This window comes from Uranotaenia lowii, chromosome 2, assembly GCF_029784155.1.
Source record: "Uranotaenia lowii strain MFRU-FL chromosome 2, ASM2978415v1, whole genome shotgun sequence".
Lineage (NCBI taxonomy): Eukaryota > Metazoa > Arthropoda > Insecta > Diptera > Culicidae > Uranotaenia > Uranotaenia lowii.
This window is the reverse complement of record NC_073692.1, coordinates 135,577,907-135,601,271: the sequence shown is the minus strand read 5'-3', so window position 1 is coordinate 135,601,271 and position 23,365 is coordinate 135,577,907. Positions and strand designations below refer to the sequence as shown.

The 23,365-nt window shown below is 39.0% G+C and overlaps 1 protein-coding gene across 1 annotated transcript in view; it reads left to right on the top strand.

The window, feature by feature from the left end:
* The window catches only part of LOC129747647 (uncharacterized), a 49,171-nt gene extending 28,121 nt beyond the window's left edge, over window positions 1-21,050 (top strand). The window contains exons 2-5 of the mRNA XM_055741947.1: window positions 2,855-3,031; window positions 16,841-16,950; window positions 17,669-17,815; window positions 18,385-21,050. Of these exons, the coding sequence (XP_055597922.1) occupies window positions 2,855-3,031; window positions 16,841-16,950; window positions 17,669-17,815; window positions 18,385-19,321 (1,371 nt within the window). The 3' untranslated portion in view covers window positions 19,322-21,050. The remainder of the gene's footprint in view (window positions 1-2,854; window positions 3,032-16,840; window positions 16,951-17,668; window positions 17,816-18,384) is intronic.
* The last annotated feature ends 2,315 nt before the right edge of the window (window positions 21,051-23,365 follow it).

Sequence of the window (23,365 nt, the reverse complement as noted above, 5' to 3'; positions counted from 1 at the left end):
GTTACGCTTGCAAATGGCAATCGTTCTAGTAAATCACTCCACAGTGTACTTTCGTCGGGCTTTCCACTTCAGTGAATTATTGTTTTATTGTGATTCAGCGGAGCGTGATTCCTTGCATATCTCCCGCTGACTAGCTGCTTGTTTCCCCCTAAAGCTAGGCTAGGCCAATCACAGACCTGAATGCTCGATGACTTCTTGCCTGTTAGCCAATCGTTCCACGAAACTCACGCTTTCCGAACACTGATTCTCTGACTCTCGAGGGGGGCATGACTTTTGAAATACATGGTCCAACTTTTGAGGTCTAGATCCTAACTTTTCACATACGTTCGTTTGGGCTCACAAATGTTTACGAGCCCCGGCAATGAAAATTATGGCAGAACTTTCCCGCCCCAAGCATGTTCAAAATTTTCCGGAAAGCGTCTTTCAACGCAGGCAGTCGGGGAACTTTTCCTGGTTCTCCTTTTTTTGTGTTCCGATGATTGATTCGATTTAACACCACTCGCTCGACAGTAATGGTTCCACCAAAACGGTGTCGACGTACGGATTTCGACTCCATGAGTGATGCAAGTGACGCTCCTCAGTTTAGGCAACCAGCAGCAGCCACGGAAAACCGGAAACGAACCATCCCTAGTCAGTCTGTCAGTCAGCCAGCTTCTGCTGAGCCCTCCAATAAATATGCAAATCCAAATTGGATGTGAATTTTCAGACTTCTCTCCGTAACGCTTCACTGAGCTCCGATTGAAATATTCTGTACTAGTCCTAGTTCAATGAGCTGATTTGGTTCGAGCAGCTCTGGTTCGGTGAGACTAGCTCTAAAGGGCAAGTGGTTCGATTGTTTCGACCTTATCGACGGTGCAATTTCAATTGAGAGATTCAATCTTGTACATTTACACGCTAGTTGATTTATTATCAAAAATGCAAAAATGCTTGGACTTGAAATCTTAATTCAAATTCTAAGTGATATTCGTTGAATTTTAATTCATATTTAAAAAAGAATCTCAGTTGGTCCTTTTTTTCAGAATTTAAGCAAGGTCTTGTATCAAGCATTCTTTTGTTGCCTACCCAAAGGCGCTTTTTAACATCAGTTCTATTTTTAAACCTGTTCGACCAAATTTATAGTATACAATTAGGCGCTTAAAATCCACTGCTACCGAAATATGAGTAAAATAATTTAAGGTTATCAATTCTAAAGTCTCAATGCAACAGTGTCACCTAAAAAAAACATGAAAAAAATGCGTTTGCTTCCGCTAACAATCTCAATTTTTGCGTGGGAACCCCTTTTTTCGAAGTGATGATTCTCCAATTAACCAATTGTCCCGATAAGATAATTCCGTTCAAACGACTAATGTTGCTCCGGAAGCAACGGCTCTAAACGGAATGCAACGCGAGTCTTCCTCCCAATTAAACGCATCATCAATGCTGACCAGTAGCTGAAACCTCCTCCTTCTGTTAGGGTTGTGACCGGAACATTCTTCCCACTGAAAGCGTTTTGCTCATCTTAAATCCATGGGAATTCCTTGCGCTTTAGCTTATTTTGAGGAAAAATAAAACAAAACGAAACAAAGCGCGATTCATCGCGGTCCAACCGAACTGATTGACGATTGGGATTGACGAAGACGAATCGGGAGTTGGACGTACTTCGGTCAATCGGAAACCCAACTTTACACCTGCCTGAAAGAAAAACCGGGAAGCGAATAAATCACACCATCCGAAAAGCTGAACCGAAACTAAATCCGGAAGAATCACATGAATCACCAACAACGTCGGGGATGCAATCAATGGGTTTTTGTTTTATGACCAACACCATGGTTGGGAAGAACGACGCGGCTCAATCGCGGTGGGAATTGGTCAGTTGTGTTTGGAAAAGCGCCAACTCAACGATACTTTTTTCCTCGCCCGCCTCAGCATTTCTTAATTAAATTAAGGCTAAACGAACCACGTTCAGGAAGCTGGCTTGGTGCTTGGTTGGTGTTTCGTAATAGAGCACTTTTGTCTTAAATTTGATGACTGCTTCAGCTAGCACCTTCAGCTCAAGTTGTTAGCCAGTCAGCTTACAGAGACGGTGTGAGATTTATTTCGGTTCTCTTCTAGGAACTGTTTCGGATGTTTTCATTCATGATGGGGCTCCACCATCAGTTGAGGGGAGGGTGGGGGCCGTTTTATTCTGATGAACTTAACCGGAGCACCCGCCGCTGCTACTTGACGCGCTCGAGTGCCAGTTGAGCGATCCGAAGAGCTCTTGAAAACTTGCATAAGACCCTCTTCCACTCTTCTTCGGAATTGTTTGTTGCCTGTTGGATGAGCTCTATGGAATCAACTTCAGCCTATGAGTAGGCTTAACAGAGGAGGGTAATATTGTCAAATAACTGCGTAAATTGAACGAGAATGTGCAATAAGTCATGGTGCCGTGGAGTATGCAACCAGCTGGATGACTTACCGTATAAAATTATTTTTATTGACTAACCAGAGCGCTCGGTTCAGTGAGCGGAAAACGATCCGGTTCCCATAATTGGCCAATTAGTTTACGTACACGCCAAGTGAAGAGCTAGTTGTCCAATCGAAGGTTGGAGCTCAGGGTGATGCTTCAAAGTTTTGTCACACAGAGACAGTTCCGTAGACACGGACGCGCATCTCTCAGACAGAGCCCCCATCGAATTAACCATCATTAGGGAATGCCTAGCGCCTCCACGAAACAAAGTTTGAATCGCAGAAAAAATTTCCCCATTTTTTTTTCAAACATCCGTCCATCGAAATTTCTGGAAAGAATTAATTCATCGACCCCAACCCCAGACTCCACCATCAAAAATTTTCCTCTAACATTTTTCTGTCTTTTCCTTTTTCCACTCACTTTCAGATGTTGAAACACGTCCAGATCTCGCCGATGCGCAGCCGGGCCGATTCGCTCTCGATGCGGTCGTCAACCTCCTGCGCCTCGTCCCTGTGCGGAAGTCCGGAACCGCCGCCGAGCGAACAGCTGCGGAGCCACTCCCGGGCCAGCAGCTACAGCAGCCTCAACGAAACCATTCCGCAGGTGAGTTTCTTAAAGCAGATTTTTTTTTCCACGACCTAAATTGGCAACCGCCCAATCAAGCGGGGATTCAAGGTGTAGATACCTTCAAGCGGGAGGACACTCTCACAGCGGAATTCCTTTCCGGCTCCGAAAGCGGGCTCTTCTGGTTTTAATTATTTTTTGGGGGGAAAGGAGCGACCTAGGAATGAGGCCAAAGCAAGAGGACATGGTTTGGCAAATTTCCAATTCACTTTCCTTGAATTGTTTCTTTTGCTTTTCGGGACGGAGAAAAAACATTGACTGGAACTGTGAACCAATTGTCAGTTTGAATTTTCCGTTTTCGAAATTCGATGTTGAACAATTTAAAAAAAATGTACCTTTGAAGTTAGTCATAGTCTACATGCAGGCGTTTGTTTTTGGACAACATTCAAAATTTCACTTTCCTTTTTTGGTACTCTAAATTCAGTTTGACCGAAATTAACAATAAAGTTCGATTCTATGAACTTAAAGTTTAGTTCCATTTTTCCTCCTGATGGTTCAAAACGTAGTTCGAACTGCGAACTTGAGGGCTGCCACTGAAGTGCTGTTTTGAACCAAAACAGCCTAATTTTGAGTTTGGCATAAGGAGCGTGTAGTATGAACAGCAGGGACATTAAACACTGCTAAATAACACAAACGAAGTCTAGCTGATTGCACAATGCAGTCACCTGCATGTCATTTTGTTCAAAGCGCTGCCTACTTGCAGGCGCAAAATTGCAGTCGAAAGTAAAAATTGGATTTCTTTTCACTTTTAAACCAAATAAAAATCCCTTTAATAAACATGCATGAGATGCCGCCGCTCGACTCTAACCCCGATTCCAACATCAGAAGTTTTCTTAAAAAAAAGAAGAATCCAAGCGCCCCTCAAACTCGTAACAATGGACGCTCCCTTCTCAAGTAGCAGCATGCTTTCGATTGAAACAACTTACCCAACACATCATCGGAGGGGGTCCGACCTTGCCTCGTTTCTTCTTCTCACCAGAAGCAGAAACATCGTCAAAGAAGATTTAGGAATCACGCGACTGCAAAAATTCATTCGCGCTTCATTATTATCTATTGTTCTGCTGCGCGCCTCTGTCACGTAATCAAGAATTCTAGCTTGTCGATGAAGATCGCGCTTTTCGTTTCTGACAAGACTAGGGGCGAACAAAAAATTTAATTATGCAGCTTCACTCGATTTGAGCGCCTCTTCAACGAACTCCAAACCGACTGGAATGGTGGGGTCGGTGGATTTCTCTCTGTTCAGTTTTTAAAACAATTAAAATTGAAACCCCTGACATTACTGGTGGATGAATAAACTTGGCCGGCAACCGTCGAGGGGAAAAAAATCTATGCCATCGACTTCGGAGACCCCAGAATGCATCCAAGGGAACAATACCCGCACATTAGCCGCCGTAAAATAAAGAGAGCTGTAAGCAGCATCCGCAACTGCATGTGGAGAACACACATTTTAATTGCGCAGAAGAAAAAAAAAATGATACCTACAATTTTCTCCACGGAAAGAGATTCCCGGTGTTTGTTTTTATCCCCATTCTTGCGCGCGAATCCATAGAGCTCGCGGAATCTGTGAACTCGAAGAATTTCATTCCAGTTTTGCAACACAACAAAAAATCAGAAAATCTGTGCTACCATTCCGAGTTGCTTTCGGAATCCAACCCAGTAGTTTGGCGCCTTATCTTCAATCGCTGCTGCGGATGCGCTTCGGTGGGAGGCTAATTCTATTTTACTCGCGCTCTGTGCAAGTAATTTACAATCAGTCGCGTGTTGTTGGATTAAATTTTTTGCTGCCATCAATCGACAGAGGGATCGGAATCTGATGACCCACAAATCCAACGCGTGACCTATAGATGGATGGATAGTGGCAGCGCCAGCCGAGCTATTTAGGTAGTAATTTGCACGGATTTTTTTTTTTTGCTGAAAGTTCCATAGTGAAAACGGAAAGTTTTACTTCCGGCGCGTGTGGCGACGCGATAGCAGAGCAACAGCTCACATGGCATAGCAAAATGAGGTTTTGATCAAATGATCGAACTGAATGATTGAACTGGAGAGTTAATCATCTCAGTGAGGGTCATCAGTTGTGCAAAATATTGGTTGTGTTTGAGTTTCATGTTGATCTTACAAGATTTTAAACAAAAGATCGGATTGAAAATTCATGTTTCAGAATCAGGATTCGATACGAGATAAATTTTTTAAAGTTAAAATCCGTTTATAACATTTTTTACATTTTGCTTTTTATTTAAATCTTATACTCAAACGAACTAACAGAAATTTTAACTGTATGCATACTTTCAGGCGGTTTAATCTTATATTTTTTGAAATTTTTTAACAAAATCTCTCTAAATCTTTTTTCAAACCTCGCAATTGAAATAATGTCCCTCACTTTTGGTAGTTTATATACAGTTTCCTGAAACAAATAAAAACAAATTTTGTCATGCAAAAATACATTCTGAAAAACTCTTACGTAGTTTATATGGATTTTCAATCGTCCACCTAGAATTTTCACCTTGAATAATTTTGAATTCATGTTTCAGAATCATGATTCGATAAGAGATTTATTTTTTTTTAAGTTAAGATTCATATTTCACTTTTTATATCTTGGTTTTTTTATTTTACTGTGAAATTCTAACGAGATCACAAAAATTTTTAATTTATTGCATACTTTCAGGCGGTTTAATCTTATCATTTTTGTATCTTTGAACAAATTTTGAAACAAAATCACTCAATAACATTTTTAAAACCTTCGCAGTTTTACCAATGTTTCTCACTTAAGGTTATTTCAATTCAGTTTCCTGAAAAAAATAAACGATGTTCTTGAAACCAAAATACATTAAAAAAAAAACGCCCAGGAAGGAAGGGATTTTTAATCATTCACCTAAAAATTGTCCCTTAAATGGCCGGGATTCGACCAGACCGAACTGAACGCCAATTTGAAAAAAATTGAGTTATCTATTGCAGTGGATGCGAAACATGATAAACTACCTGTCCAATGAAAATCAGAACATTTTTCCTATTTTTTCTGATTTTATTAGAAAATTTCAATGTTGTAGACAGTGGAAATGGCAAAAATGCGTTGCGCCAAAGTGAACTGAGAGCCACCTTAGAGGTAAAGACAAAAAGTCTGATTTGGTTATGAAAACTAATTTTGTGCGAAATAATCTTATTTGTGTTGGTTTTTTTTTTATTCAAAACAGTTTTTCTGCTCGTCTCGAACTCATATCTGCTAAATTAAATGATAAAAAACGTCCCCGTGGCTAAAAACTTTATATTTCGGTTTTTAGGCATTTGTTAAAATTTCGCTTCGCCAGACTGAACCGAATCCCTTGAGTATTGTTTTCCAATTTACTCAAGAGGATGTTAGAATTTTTAACATTTATCGATAAAAGATACTTTATTTTATTGCTTACTGTCGTTCTGAACGCAACCGGTAAGTAACAATCAAAGATGTTCCGGACTTCAAAAGTACGAAATTTGTATGGCTCGGTTCACTCTGGCTCAACGAAAAAAAACATTTTCGAAGCATCAGCCATACTTGTTGGGTGCTGCTCGTAAAGCGCCTAATAGTAGGCTCCTACGTTTAGAATAAATTGCCCAGTCAAATGATAGCGCATGGCAATTTTTCAAACATTTTGGTTCGACCAGAGTGAACTGGGTGCAAACATATTGCTATAAAAATTCAGTTTAAGGATTATTGTGTAATCAGAAATCGACCAGTATATGCTCGACGGCTTTATAAGAGTCTAAATGTGATGGTAAAATGATTAAATGAGATATCTAATAAAATGGTATCAATTGGTAGGGTTGTGAACTTTGAACTTGATTTTCTCGAAATCAAGTTTATGGCGTTCAGTTCGGTCTGGTCGAATCGCGACCAAATAACGACTTTATCTGAGATTGAGAACAAAAAGGATGCGTTTTCATGATATTTTAGGAAAATTATTTTGTTTTGAATGTCTTGAACTTGACAATACTGTATTCCTAAGTTCTCGACCGGGAAGAAAATTTGAATTTTTTGTATTTTTTATTTTCGATGCCCAAATATCTAATGTCTAACGTTTTGCTGACCGCACTGTCCTTGAATGTATTTTTTATTTCTACTTTTCGTGGATCTCACAAATTTGATTGCTTACCCGTAGGCGCAAATTATTGCTCTGATTGGAAGAGTCCGAATTAGGCAAAGGTTCAAAGGCGTCAAATCCGAATATTGTTCAAAAGTAGGGCTAAGAAGGGTCTCAGTTAGATTTCCACACTTTTCTCCTCTGAGCCTGAGGAAAAAAGACTACCTTATTTTGGCTCTTAGTTGTGTCAAGTTTCGTTCAAAGAATCGGATTTCAAATTCATGTTTCAGATCAGGATTCGATAAAAGATTCATGTTTCAGTTAAGTGAAGTAAAGATTCAGGTTTCAGATTTCAAACCATGTTCTTGTAATTTTACTGAAAATAATGCCCCACACTTTTAGTAGTTTAGATAATGTTTTCTAAAAAAAAACAAAATGCTTCAAGACAAAATACCGTTGGAAAAACTCTCAGGAATTGTAAATGGATTTTCAATCATCCACAAAAAAATTTCACCTTAAATAACGACTTTACCTGAGGTTGAGAACACGAAGGATGCGTTTACATGATATGATAGGAAAATTAATCCTTTTTTTTTACGTGAACTTGACAATGTCATTTCTTTTTTCTTTCTTCTTATGTTCTAGACCAAATGGAAAGGAAATTATTTTTTTTTTCTAATTTCCTATTTTTTTCAATTTTTTTTTAATATATTCGATGCCCAAATATCTAATGTAGAATGTTTTACTGGCCGCACTGTCCTCTGCATGTATTTTTTCCTACATTTTGTGGATCCTCACAAAATTTATTGCCTACCCATAGGCGCAAATTATTGCTCAGTTGGAAGGGTCCGAATTAAGCAAAGGTTAAAAAGCATCAAATCCGAATGTCGTTCAACATTCAACTTTATGAAGTCATGAGGAAAGAAGACACCTTAATTCCAGTAAATTGTTTCGCGACTTAGTTGTCCATCAGTCAGTAGAAAGTTCACTCGTAAAGCGTCTTTCGATTAGGCATTTTTGTCACTTACTATATTCGATCAGTGAATGCAGCTTTAGCTTTCAATCAGTGTCAGTGAAAGATTGCTGATAATTTCAGTAGGAAATTGTTTTTTTTCCGTTTTTGCAAACTGTGAACAGGGATTGGAAACGAAAACACGACTTGAAAACTATTGAGACTATACGATTATTCAAAGGAGGGACGAATAAAAATTTCTTGAGGATTGAATTTGTGGCAATTAATAATGACAAAAATAAGAGAAATGTGGTAAACATATGACGAACATGACAGAAAAATGAAAAAAATTTGACGAATGTTGTTAAAAAATGATAAAATCTCGCGTGAGCCTTCATAACGTCGTATAAAACATCGTAAGAATTCACAGAAAACTGCTGCAGAAGTTATCACAACATTTTAAAATTTGTTTTCTACACATAGAATATGTTGTCCAGGCTACAAATATTCTAAATGGAAAGAAATTGCGACTAGTTTATGTCAGTTTTTGTATTTTTTCGTGATAAAACTGTTTGTTTACATTTCTTTTCATTCGACGTAATGAAAGCTCACCCGAGAAATAATGACCAAAAATATGATAAATGTATTGAAAACATGACAAATTTATGACAATAGTAGGATCAAAATCTGACAAATATGACACAAAATTTACAATAAAATGCCAACAGTCTATCAACCATGACAAAATTATGGCAAAAATATGACAAAAAAATTGTCTATAGAAGTACAAAATATGGCAAAAATCTGACAAATATGACAGAAATAAAAATATGACAAAAATATGATCAGTATAACAAAAATATAGACAAATTACGGCATAAGTATGACAAAAATAATTATAAATACAATGACAAAATATGGCAAAAAAATTACTTAACTATGACAAAAATCTGACATATATGACGAAAAAAAGTCAAAATTTTGACAAAAATATGACAGAATTTAACAATAAAATGACAAAAATTCGATAAACCGTTGTCAAAAATATGACAAATGTGATAAAAGTAAGAAAAAAGATCCGACAAATATGACAAAAATATCATCAAATGACAAACCAAGGCAAACTTATGACGAATGCGGTAGAAAATGACAACAAATTTGAAAAATACCACATTGGTCATATTTTTATCCTTTTGTCATATTTTTACAAAGTTTGACGACATAGTCGGATTTTTGTCTTTTGTTTTTCAATGCTTGGCATATTTTAATCATAATTTTGTCATATTTATCAGATATTTTTCATAAATTTGTCATATTTATCACCATTTTTGTCTTTATTTCTACATTTTTTATTATTTTAATGCCATTTTTTGTCATATTTTTGCCACATTCGTCGTTTTTTTGCAAATAAATTGCCATATTTTTGTTACATTTTTTGTCATATTATTGTAGCTAAATTTTTTAGCACATTTGTCATATTTTTGCCAAATTTTTTGTCACTTTTGTCATATTTTGGTCAAAATTTTGTCATATTTTTATCACATTTGTCATGATTTATTTATTGAGAATATTTTGTCGTATTTGTGTCATCTTTTTGTCGTAATTTTGCTCCCCCCCTAGCCCTTCCTCCCACACGCTCCTTCAACTTTTCACCATAAAAGACGTATTTTCTATCAAAATTCTTAGGAAATAGCGATTCCTGAAGCAATAAAATTTCCGCAAACCTAGCGAGTCGACAAGCTTTGTCACTATTCAACTAAAATTAATGATAATTACTTTATTTAGTTCAAGACTGGGCTGACGACGAGCAAGCACAGCATTTTTTTGAGTAATGAACGGATTTGTACAAAGTTCTATTTATTGAAACATTGAATTTTCGGTGAAACCCAAAAAATTAGGGAAAATCATGTTTATTTTTGAAAATTAGGGAAAAAACGAACCTTATCAGGTTATCAGGATGGGCCTTCGAAAATCAGCAAATCCTGAAAAGTCAAACACAATGGCATAAATATGCTCTGGTCAGTTGATAAACGATTGCTATGACGAACGGACGCAATGCGAGATTTGTTTGACTTTTTATCAAACTCGCTCAAAAGGGATTGTAAAAAACTCTTTTTCACCCTCGACAGCAACTTATTTTGGTTATTTTTAGAGTTCCAAACAGTAATTTAATCTCAAACATATCACAATCCTCACCATTCTGCCCTTTGTTTGTAAATTTGTTTTTCAAACCAGCGATAATTTCAAAGGAGCACCAGTTTAGTGATTGCATACTTAAAGGCGCCTTCAAATTGATTGAATTGATTTTTGTTTTGTTTTATAAATTGGCAAAGTATTCTAAATAAAAAAAGTAATGCTATAAGTTTAATTTTATTTAAAAAATACCTGTAGTTTAGTCAATGTTCGTTCAATGAGTTTCGTGAGCAGAATATCAAAGGTTCTTCGTAAATTAAGCTTTGTACACCTGCACCCGTAAAACATCGTAATTCGTATACCCAACAGGTGTTACTAGAACAATCAAACGCCGGCTCAACCTTAAAGCACACTGAGTTCTAAAATTTCACTTAATTATTCCGGTGCTTGATTGTGCGCCAAAACCGGGAAACAAACCAATCTCGGTAAACCATTTTTTCCCCTTTCCAAAATGGGAAAGAACGTTATAAAAAAACTGCGTTTAAACTTAAAACGAAAAGACATAATCCATCCGTTCAAACCTAAAAAGCCAACTTCCGGCCCGAGGGGGGGACCACATGTGTTCTTGGCGGCTTGACGCTGCGGCAATTATTATTAATGCCACTGCTGATGATGAACCTGGCCAGGAGCGCACGTGTTCATCGTTCGTTCCTCATTTCGTTTTCAAGTATGTGTACATGTACCTCCATCGGATAAAAGTTTTTAATTTCGAAAAATCACGCTGCTGTTACGGCTTTCGGGCGCTACGTTTTAGAATACGCGAGGGGTTTGGTGGAATGCACTTGCGTGAAGCGGTGATCTTTCGAAACAGGCGCGTTCGTCGTTTGTTTTGTTTTTGGGGAAATTTTCGTTCTGAAAATGTGTTTAACAAAAAGACCGGAAGGACGGTTGATGGCACACGGTTTCGGCTTTGCGGATGTTTTTCCCCTAGCTCTGTATCTAACAATTTAGACTCGAGAAGGGGCAAAGGCAAAGGCGAGGTTAAAGGTTTTTCGGGACCACCGTATCATTACGACCGCGCCGCCACCGAGGTTTAGGTTTTAGAATCTGATTACGGCCATCGCAACCGGTTGCAGGTTTGCGCACGTGGATTTTCCATATATTTACGGTCCGCTGCAAAACGCGCTGTCAACCGGAATGTGATTGTAAATGATTGGAAGGACGATTTGGCAGATGAACACGTGCCGGTGTGTCCACCGGCGGCGGCTTTCGGAGCTGTTTGTTTGATGCTGCTGGTGCGTCAAACCGAATGCGACGCTCTACTGACAGCATCGAAACACTTTGTTTTGTTTAACCAGAGCAGAGGTAAACTTCATCGGAAGCTTTTTAGGTATCAATGCAGGTTCTGAACTTTTTTTTTTTTCTTGAATTAATCAAATAAAAAACTTATCAATTTTTGGGTACGAAATTTTGAGCTCAAATTTGGGCTCAACTTTTTAAACAAAGTATAACTTCAGGCGTTTTCTTGAGTATAACTTTAGTAATAAAATTCACATCAATTAACATAATTTCTACCTTTAAATTTGAACCCATTACCTAAAGCTGCCTCAGTAATCGTTCAATCACCTGATTCAGTTGTGGCTCAACGTTAAAATCGTGTCATTGTTTGGGCAGCTTTGGAAATAATGAAATGGAAATATCGATAAGCAACTCAATTTTGGGACCTGCTACTAATTAAATGACCTCTAAATTTGCTTGGAGCAGCACCCAGAAAAGCGCTGCGTTGAATATTCATGAAAGTGCAGTATTATATTAGAGCAATGGTTGCATTCTACTATGTTCGATATATTTCGATGGGTTTTTCGTTGTTTTATTCCGGACAACCTTCAGGCGTTTACAGATCTGAAAATCCTCACAAATCAGACAAAATTTGGATTCTGCAATTGTAAAAGAGCACATATTTGCACGTTTCGAGCATTAAAAGTGAAACAGCATTGCACGGTATTTTTCTGAGTAGTTTTTCCCGCTTATCCAATCTTATTTCAGTCAACGATCACAATCGTCCGGATACCATCTTTTGTTTTAAAACTTACTCAAACAACGAGGGGGGAAAAACCTTCAAAATTTTCCCACCGGGCTAGCGAGGGTGCCAACGCCGTCAATTTCCTCATGAGCACCCATACACAAACATCAAAGGTCGTTCGCGATGCTAAGGTAAATTATCGTTGCAGCAGCTGGAATCGTTGCCGTGGTCGTTGGGCTTTATATCGCGCTCGACAAACACGCGAATTTTCAAGCAACAAAAATATCCCACGCCCCCACCTCGCAGCTAAAACGTAACATTACGCGTTGAGACTATCTGCAGCAACAAGCAGCATCAGCTTCACATCAGATTTGAAATAGTTTAGGGTACCCCTCGCTCGCACCAAGTTCTGCGGCAATCGAGGGGCTTTGTTGTTTCGGTAAAACCAAAGCAAAGTAAGGAGGAAGGCACCCGAACTCAGTCAAAAAGCTAAGCAGCATCCGACAGGGGTGAATTAAAACAATGACTTTTGGTTTGGATGCTCTTGTTGCGCTGATGAAACAAATTAAAAGCTATCGCGCCGTGCCAATGGGTTTTTCTCGCGCTTTCTCCTTCCCTTTTTTTTCAGATGCAACCTTTTGCACGATGGGTCTTCTGCCTTACGGTAGACTAGATTGCTGTTTGCTCATCGCGAAATTGTGCATCGTCACACACACATGTGTGTGGGATGTTGTTTTTGAGTGGGGATTGGGTAAGCAAACGTGCAAGCATGCAAGCGCCAGTTTGATTTTCCGCTTGGGCCAAACGAAAGTGAAGCTTCAGCTAGCTTTTCTTTTCTGGAGTCTCGCGAATCTTCTGCCAGCTCCGTGATTTCGTTGTTAGATAATGGTCCGATCCTCTTGCTTACGTTACGATGTAATAGGAGGTTAAACTTTCCCCCGGGCCTTACCGTGGAAAGGGCGCGGACGGGTTGTGATTACTAAATTTGCATTTCCGCGGACGGTTGAATCACTAAGATTGCGCTGGAGCAATTAGCTTTGTGTGTAATGTCGTTTTTTTTGAAAGAGTCCCAACCAAGTCTTGAAGGGTTTCCGCAGTTAAAAAAGATTGTTCTTAGATCTCTTTCTTAGTCTGAGAAAGATTTCATTAGAATTTTATTAAAATTTGAACAAATTTTATTGCAACACGACGACGGTTGAAAACGCCTGTATGTATACTGTATAAGAAGCCAGTTTTCCACAACAACTGCGTCAGCAATCTTTTGATTTGGTGAAGTCAAAAATTCTAACCTACTAAATTTTAAATATTGGAAGAGTCACATAAATATATGTTATTTTTTGTACAGAGCAATTTTCAACAATTGTAATGAGTATACTGGACTACAGATTAAACGCCTGCTCTTACACAGTTTTTGGTAAATTACGATTTTTATGAGACAAAGAAAACAAAAGCTGAGTCCAACTTTCAACGATCACAACCTGAGTTAACATGCCCCGAACGCGTGTTTACGCAATCGAATTACAAGCGAACTTCCTGCGCAGCAGCCCAAACAGAAACAGAAAAGGTTAACCGCACCATCGATTTTGTCGTTTCCTCGATAGTCCGGCCAGGCCGCTGCCCCGGGGCCAGAATTCGATCGATTCCGCCAGTAACTCACCGCGGAGCAATCGAACGTACCTTTCGCCAATCGACCATCTTAAGACGTCGCCGAATTAGCTTTCTTCGAAAAGCCCACTTGGGAGAAATTCTCGCATATCTCCCTACCCGAAACATTGGCTAATTATATTCCACTTTGCGTTCATCGTTGTCATTTCGAACTGTTGCATTCCTTTCGGTGACCGACTATTTGTCCCTGCGACTCAGTAGTTATCTCGAACTTCGACGACAGACAACTTTCCCTTCCAAACGTCTTGGACTTTGGCTAAAATTCAATTTTACACTGCACCCGAAGTTGCCGCTGGGCGGACACAAATTATCTACCTATCAAATAGTAATTTAGTCACCTGCTTCTCAGCGCCCTTTTGGGCGACAATGCTGAAGTTTAGAGAATGATTAGCGAGCGGCAAACGGCGGCTGATCTCCGGAGTTTGGCCCCGGAGGGCAAGGCAAACCGACGACGACGACGACGACAATGTTATCTTGGTGTAATTAATTCCGAAATACGATATGATAACGGCTCGCGGATTCGAACTGAAGCGAGAATACACCGATTCCAATTGGGGGAATGCGGCTTTTCGATACTGGTTGTCGGGATGAATGAAGGGACTAATTTTGGGTACACAATCGATGGTCACATTTCCGGTTCCGGTGCCACGCAGTGGGAATTGATTTTTGGGAAGGTTTTAGGTGCTGGTTTTGGGTGTAAATTACCTTGGCCAACGCTTTTGCGCCCCATAATTGCCAGTTAGGAACCAGGTAATTCGATCTTCACAAACGATTTAATCAGTAAATGGAACACGATTCCGATAAAAATTGGTATTCCGGCGGAAGAATTTTGATTGCATACGCATAGGCGATTTCAGCTTAGGCCCATTGAGCGTATCTCGTCTAGTAGGCAGATACTAAGTTACTGTCATAGTATAAATGCAGGCGCTTTTTTCTACAATTATTCAAATAGCACTTCTGTTGTAATTGAAAAGTTATTTTCGGTTTGTAGAATTCAACAAGGCTCTAATCAGATAACCAGATAATTTTCCAAACTATTTTTACTCGAATGAGTGTTTCCCAACACCTCCTATACGAACAGCAAAATCAAACAAACCAACAACTGAAAGCTAGGCCAGACTTTTGCGTAAATCCTATTGATCATGATCCATATTTAGCAGCAGCATCTGGAAAGCTACCCACAAGAAGAGAACATTAGTCGATGGTTTCCTACCTTTCCATTAAGAGTCCACACTTCCTCCGTCTGGATCTCTCCGTTGATGACAAGAATCGGATCAATCCGGTAGGCAAACATCGACCGGAGAAAATGGAGGCACCGGTATGAGATGAGAAATTGGGTATCCGACAACCATTTCCGCCCCCAACTTCGAGATGGAAACTGCCGGCCGGCCAAAAGACATATGAGTAGCGAGCAAGCATAAGCTTCGATTCTGCATCGGCTTCCTCAGGATAGTTTGTTTGCCTGTTTTGCTCCTTTTTTTCGGGTTTTTTTTCCTTTTCGATTTTGAATGGGAACAGCTGCCTTGCGAGACGGTGTGGTGTGGTCAAACAAACAATCAGGTATCCGCATTGCGAAATACTACCCAATAGAGAAAAGAGAAAATAAAAACGGGAAGGAAGTACCCCCGAAAGGTGTCTTCCATAAATTTTAAGGTAAGCTGTTTATAATTCTAGGTGGTCAATCTTAGAATAAAATCTTAAAAAAAATGTGAAGGTTAAATTTTGATTTCTATTTTTCACAATCTGAGGATGACCCCCTTGTTTCGGGAGTTCATCTGTTAAAAGCAACTGTTGCCTTTCACCCACGCCTTTTGGGTGGCAAATGGTTCTCTGCTGTTGAATTTTTCTTGCTGACGATGATGAAAAGTGATGTGCGAAAATAAATCAACCACTTCAGGTTGCGGTTGCCAAACAACTTTTCTTCACCGGTTGGTTCCTTGGGCCCTTCGAGACTAATCGAATTTCGGGGGTTTCTTTCGGCTAGAAAATTAATTGCCTACATTAGGACTGCGCTGCAGACGTTCGCAGAAACCAAGGCTGATTAAGGGTCACTTGTTTGTCCCACCTAAATGGGCTTTAAATTCAACGGAACAAAGGTGGCCGAAAGTTAAAATTGCTAGGGGATAACGGTTGAAAAATTGGACAGAATTTTATTTGCTTTTCCGACTTTCCATTCAACAAACTGTAAATTCTTAACAATCTAAAAATAAACACCGCTCGCAGCTGCGTCGCAAAACGAAAAGCTGCATTTCCCGGGATCAATAACTTCGACTGGGGGCGGAACAGTTCTTCCGAAATCTTTCTCCCCCGTTCCTGAACCAAAAATGTTGAAAAAAATGTGCACAATGTGAGGGAAGCAGCAGCAGCCACAATTCAACAAATGCTTTTGGCAGTTCCGCAGTTCTACAACTGTCAGTATTTTCCCACCCTCGCTCACATAACTTCAGGCGGGGGAAATTGAAATGCACATGGTCTCACTGGTTGATGGCACATGCAAATGTTCAAGTCTGTTTGCTGATCAATGGACTGGTCCACTGTTCAAATTCTTTACGGTTTGCCCACCAGAACAAATGCGTGTGTTCTCCTGGCTCGGGGAAAGGATTGAATTACTTGCAGCTGTTTGAAACTTCCTCGAGCAATTATCCAGAAAACGGCACGTGTTGTTCGTTTCCGCGTTTAAACACGCCTGTCATTTCATTTCTTTTGAATCAATTGCTTCTCCCCTCAAAGAAAGAACGAAAATCAAGAAAAAAAGGCCATCAAAATTCGAGTCCGACAGGTGCAATTTAAAGTACGTTCCAACTTTTCTCCGGAGAGCCTCTTAGCCCTTAATCCCCAAAAATACCTGAGCCGGAACGTGCTGTCTTCATTAAATCACAACAGCCAAGGTCCGAGCAATTAATCCCGAAGCTTACGATTCCGTTTTTCAACACTTTTTTTTTCTCGTTCTCTTTCTTTTACAGACTACCATCAAAATTTACACCGCTTGTCTGCGCCAGGACATCGAGTACAAAACACTTGGGATTTCGTACGACGCCACCAGCAAAAGCGTGGTCCAGCAGCTGCTCCGAAGGTAAGGATTTTGAACTTTCCACAACTTCCCCATTTTTGGGGGAAAAACTTTCAAAGCACAGTGAGGAAAAATGAGCTTAAATTTCAAAGTTCTAAATTGATTAACAAAAAGGATCTAAAAAGTGCTTTTCATCGATAAACATTTCAAAGAGTACAAAAGTAAACGTTGTTGTCAAAATTCGTTAGAAATTGCCTATGCAAAGGCGCAAGTCATTGGTAATATTTTTTCCTTTCTAACAGAAAAGGTTTTTAACCGGAAGGTATCGATTAAAAAAGCACGATGATTAAAGGGGAAGAATCAACCTAAAGGATGAAAATTCCGGATTTAAAAGCACAATGATTTGCGAAGCCAAGATTTGTCAGTGTAGTTTTGTGTATGTATTTTTTCACGTCTTTCTAGCGAAACTGGGCAACACAATATAAATGAACTTAGAGTTTAAATTTTTGATTTTTTTTCCCTTTAAGGAACCTGCTAAAATGAGAATCAAATATTCAATACATTTTGAAAATTTTGATTTTTTAAATTTAAATTCATTTAAAGAAATTTCTTGCCTATGCAAAGGCGCAAATCATTGGCCTCATTTTTGCCATTTTTTACCGAATTGTACAGCCATTCACTAATCCTCACTGTGTCATCAAAATCCGGAAACAAAAACGAACAAAAATATTGATTAACGCCTAACAATTTGTCCGCTTTCTTCCGTTTCTTTTCCTACCAGATGCAAAATGCGCCACCGGGACCCACGGCTGTTCTACCTGACGATGGAGGTGACGGTTCGGAGGCCGGGCGTTAAATCCGTACTGGAACTGGACGACGAGGCGCGGCCGGCGCTGCTTCAAGCCTGCCACCCGAAGGGCGACTCCAGGTAAGGATCACACCCACCACGGCGATGATTATTAGATTTTTTTTCCTCTGAGCTTGTTTGGAAGTTTGTTGTTGTTGTGCAGGAGAGATAAGTCGGTTGTAATCCGCGTGCCCGCCGTTGTTGTTTAGATTGTTTGTGTTAAGGCTCGCGTCCATTTCAGATTGGTTTCCGATCATTTGAGGGGACACTGATCTGATTATGCATGGTTCGGTGCGATGAGTTGGCTATGAATATTTTGAGGTTTGATTTCGGTATCGGATTATCCCAATCATGATAGAATGGAATTTGTGTCGATTGAAACATTTGTTGCCTACACAAAGGCGTTTTGTATTTAGCTCACTTGACATTGATTTAATTTTCAAGTAGAACTGCAGGCGCATTAAATTAGGAGACGAATATTTCAAGCCAACAACGACAATAATCATCAAGACCAGATTGCTTTGATTCAGTAGAATTATTAAACCAAGTAGGCTCACAACAGTCACAACCTCACAACTCATATTCGAGCGAGATCATCTTTATCATAATAGCAAACGAAAAATATTAATTGAACTTTCCCTTTCTTCCAGATTTTGTCTGCAACAAAAACCTGGTGGTCTGATTCGGGTTCACACATCGGCGCTGCAGCCCAACTCCCAGTACAAGTCGCTGCTCATCTCCGAGGACACTACCTCGGACGAGCTCCTGTCGCTGCTGCTGACCTGCTACAACTCGATGGAACCGGTAGAACAGTTCAGCCTGTACGAAGTTTGCCCCGGCCAGGAGTACCAGCGGAAGTTGCACCCCGACGATCTGCCCCTGAAAACGCAAATCCAACGGCAGCAGAAGAACGAGATTATGCACTTTCTGGTCCGACGCAATCCAAACTATCCCCGGAGGAGACAGATGCTGGCACCGATTTCGGAGGCAAAACATTTCATCCTGGGCCCCGGGGGATTGGGACACAACCGGCTGTCCCTGCATTCCACCACCTTCCCGCTGACGGCCGTCACGACCCCGACCAACACCCTCATCTCGGACATCGTAGACGGAGTGTCTTCGCTCAACAATCTCAAGGAAACGAAAAGTTTAGCCCTGCGAGAAACATCCCTACCTGTGTGCACTTCCGGTTCCGGTGGAATTGTCAGCAGTTGTGACTCGGCGGAAGACATTAACAATAACAAACGGACAACAAGTTGCCATGAGTGCAAATCGACATCGGAAAGTTGTCCCCACACCGACAGCAGTAAACCTCCCGTCATCAAGGGCAAAAACTTGGACCGAAGTTCTCAGGCACCGCCTCGACCTTCCAAGGCCGGTCTGCTGCCATCGCTCCTGAGCAGCCCCAACTCCTCCTACAACCCGGTCTACAACATCCGTGAGATCCGGACCGTATGCCATTCGTTCTCCTCGCTCGGCATCGACAAAAAGCTGGTGGACATCGAACGGAGCCAAGGTGGTTTAGTCGTCAAAGAAGCCGTCAACACTGACCCGATGAAGGGGGTGGGTAATTTCATTTACATCTAGATTCCGGTTTGATACCCGTGGCCATTGCCGACACTTGGAGGGATGGACGGACGGGATCGGGTCAAAGGTCCCAACGACCTCTCGCTGTATCTTTGATAATAAGTTCGAAAGTACAATTCCCCGGTCGGGTTCGGTGTGTTTCCGGAACACTTTTTTTTTAATCGGAATCGAAATCACAGAGCTATCGAATTTAATTGGAGTATCGAACTTCAATCAGTCGTTAATCGTCACAAAATTCAGTCTAGAAAGTTCGAATTTCCACAATCCACTAACAGCATTTTCGAAAATTCTTCTCAGAAACACACCGCGTTAGGTCAAGACTACCCCGCGGGATCGAAAGTAAACCGAAACTCAGATCAAAGCAAATTTCAGTACTCGTGGTTCGTCCTTTACCCCTTTTTGCAATCCACCATCCCCACGAAACTCCCACAAATCCCAAATGGAATCGAAACCAATCCTGGAATGATTTTCCTGGTAAAAAATATGAACGAAAATTGACGCCAAGTATACTGAACTCAGAAAAAAATCAGCTCCTTTATTATTATATATATTGTTTCATCCTAGTCAAAGTTATTAATATTATTATATCGATTTTATTGGATGTTTTTCTCTGAACCGCCCACCCCTTAATTTTTTTTGCTGAAATAAATCAAAAGCGATCACCGAAGAGCGCAACCACATGATGTTAGGAATAAATAAAAAAGCACCCTCAAACAGGAAAAAAACATGAGAAAGCAAACAGCAGCAGCAGCGAATCAAAAAAGTTGTAATTCAAGCCAAAACAATCAAAACTCCTCAGAGCAAACAACACAAACTAAGGTTAGAAAAAAAAAAACAAACAAACAACCAACACACAAAGAAGAGAAGCTCAAGTAAAGCACGAATATCCTCCCGCGCCAAATCAATCAATTTTAGTGTGAGAAGAATATAGGGGTAAAAAAGTAATATATACGTATAGAGAGGGAAAAAAACAAAAAAGTTGAGACGGTTCGGGAGTTTTGTACAGAAGCAGAATTAATCAAAAAACGAAGAAAATTGTGAAATGTAATTTATAGGAAAAGTCTTATGAAATATTCAGCACCAGAGGGCGCCTCAGAAGAAAGAAGACGCCGTGTGTGTCCGGTGAGGTCAAGTATAAGAAACAGACACACACACACAGCGAAGCGAAACGAAAGAAAGGAAAAAAAACGAGCGCTACCATGCCAAAGAACCAAAAAAGTTTTAGCGTGTAAGACGGAGAAGACAACAAAATCCTTATACTAAAAATTGTACATATACAAAAGAAAGTTTTAGCTTAAGAAGACGCTACCCTAACTAAGTAAGGCTATGGAGGAGTAGAAACCAAAAATGTACACACCTACAACTACCTACATACACTCAGCTTGCATCCAATAGAAAATTAGCATTCACAACAAATTGTAAGGTTCTCGAGAATTGCGATTTAACTTAGAGCAAAATATATCCCTAAATAGTGCATATTCCAAATAATTCACGCAAAGGTTTAGCTTGTTTTTTTCTTAGTCACATGAATACACACCTACACACAAAGATCGGTTTAAATCAAGTTTACTCGCATTTATCGCAAAGAGAAATCCACACTTTATTTAGGCAGTCAGAAGTAAAGCTCAACCCCATCAAAGGATGTGATGGGGTGTGCTTTTATTTTGAAGCTTGTTCCGTTTGTTGAAATAAATTGACACTAAACGAATTGATTGAGTGAAAATCTAAATTTGCCTTTGAGTTGACTATTTGTTTTTTCTTTTCTAGAACATCCGAAAAACCTCTTTAACTTGCTGACTTAGGTAGCTTACAATATGCTCTTTGAATTGGTAAGGCAAAAAGTTTACAATGGTGCTGCCTAACAGATGCACTATTAGGCTTTCGAAAACTTTTCCGTTTGTTTCTTCTTTGGTTTTTCCGGTTCAGCTTACAAATGGTTTTAATTTGGTGTGATTTTTTTTAGATAAACTTCAACTATCATCCTTATTCTGATTTCCGATCGAATGACATTTGTACGATAGCTAAGAAATTTTTTACTCTCGTTTTCGTTGGAACCGATGCAAAAAAACGACAGGTACCAAAAAGCTTACTCATCCCCATTATGAATCTGAAGTAGGGTTTGTGCGGCCCAAAATATAAGCTAAGAACTTATAGGTTCCAAAACACAACAATTTATCAAGAAACCAAAACCTTTTTAATTACTTTTCAAAAAAGTAATATTACAAAAATTAATGTTTACGCTTAGAGCTGCAATTTCAAACATTCAATAAAATATCTCAAATATGATTGATTATTTTTTCTTCTAACTACTCGCCCTGAGAATTTAGTGAAAGTGACCAAAAAATCTCAACTGAATGGTTTTGACCGGAATGAAGTTGAGTTCAATAATCAATTGGAGTTCAAACAAACTGTGTTTGTTGGAATTTTCCACCATTATGCATACATTTACAACCACATAATCATCCAATCCATCATCCTAAACAAAATTTAAAGGAAGTGATTGGCCATCTAAAAAATGCGAATCATCTTCAAGGGATTGAATTCAGTTAGGTCGTTGACTGTAGAGAAGGAAAAGAATGTCCAAAAATAATATTAGTTTAATTGTTTCCGATTGAATTCAGTCAGCATCTGAATAGTCAAGTTGTTGAATTAACATTTAAAATTTCCGATCGATCGATTTTTACTACAGCAACATAAAATGAAAGATTTGATTATTTTCTTTATCAATGCAGTTTTTATCAAACGGTCGCGCTTCAAGCTCAGACTTCTTGAAGAAGGCACTAAAACTCTAACCAAATCAACAATCGTTTTGATATCTGAATCTGAAATCTGAATCTGAACTCTGAATCCGAAATCAGAATCTGAAATCTGAAATCTGAATCTGAAATCTGAATCTGAAATCTAAATGTGCAATCTGAATCTGAAATCTGAATCTGAAATCTGAATCTGAAATCTGAATCTGAAATCTGAATCTGAAATCTGAATCTGAAATCTGAATCTGAAATCTGAATCTGAAATCTGAATCTGAAATCTGAATCTGAAATCTGAATCTGAAATCTGAATCTGAAATCTGAATCTGAAATCTGAATCTGAAATCTGAATCTGAAATCTGAATCTGAAATCTGAATCTGAAATCTGAATCTGAAATCTGAAATCTGAATCTGAAATTTGAATCTGAAATCTGAATCTGAAATCTGAAACTGAAATCTGAATCTGAAATCTGAATCTAAAATCTGAATCTGAAATCTGAATCTAAAATCTGAAATCTGAATCTGAAATCTGAATCTGAAATCTGAATCTTAAATTTGAATCTGAGATTTGAATCTTAAATTTGAATCTGAGATTTGAATCTGAAATCTGAATCTGAAATCTGAATCTGAAATCTGAATCTGAAATCTGAATCTGAAATCTGAATCTGAAATCTGAATCTGAAATCTTAATCTTAAATTTGAATCTGAGATTTGAATCTGAAATCTGAATCTGAAATCTGAATCTGAAATCTGAATCTGAAATCTGAATCTGAAATCTGAATCTGAAATCTGAATCTGAAATCTGAATCTGAAATCTGAATCTGAAATCTGAATCTGAAATCTGAATCTGAAATCTAAATCTGAAATCTGAATCTGAAATCTGAATCTGAAATCTGAATCTGAAATCTGAATCTGAAATCTGAATCTGAAATCTGAATCTGAAATCTGAATCTGAAATCTGAATCTGAAATCTAAATCTGAAATCTGAATCTGAAATCTGAATCTGAAATCTGAATCTAAAATCTGAATCTAAAATCTGAATCTGAAATCTGAATCTGAAATCTGAATCTGAAATCTGAATCTGAAAGCTGAATCTGAAATCTGAATCTGAAATCTGAATCTGAAATCTGAATCTGAAATCTGAATCTGAAATCTGAATCTGAATCTGAAATCTGAATCTGAAATCTGAAATCTGAATCTGAAATCTGAGTCTGAAATCTGAATCTGAAATCTGAATCTGAAATCTGAATCTGAAATCTGAATCTGAAATCTGAATCTGAAATCTGAATCTGAA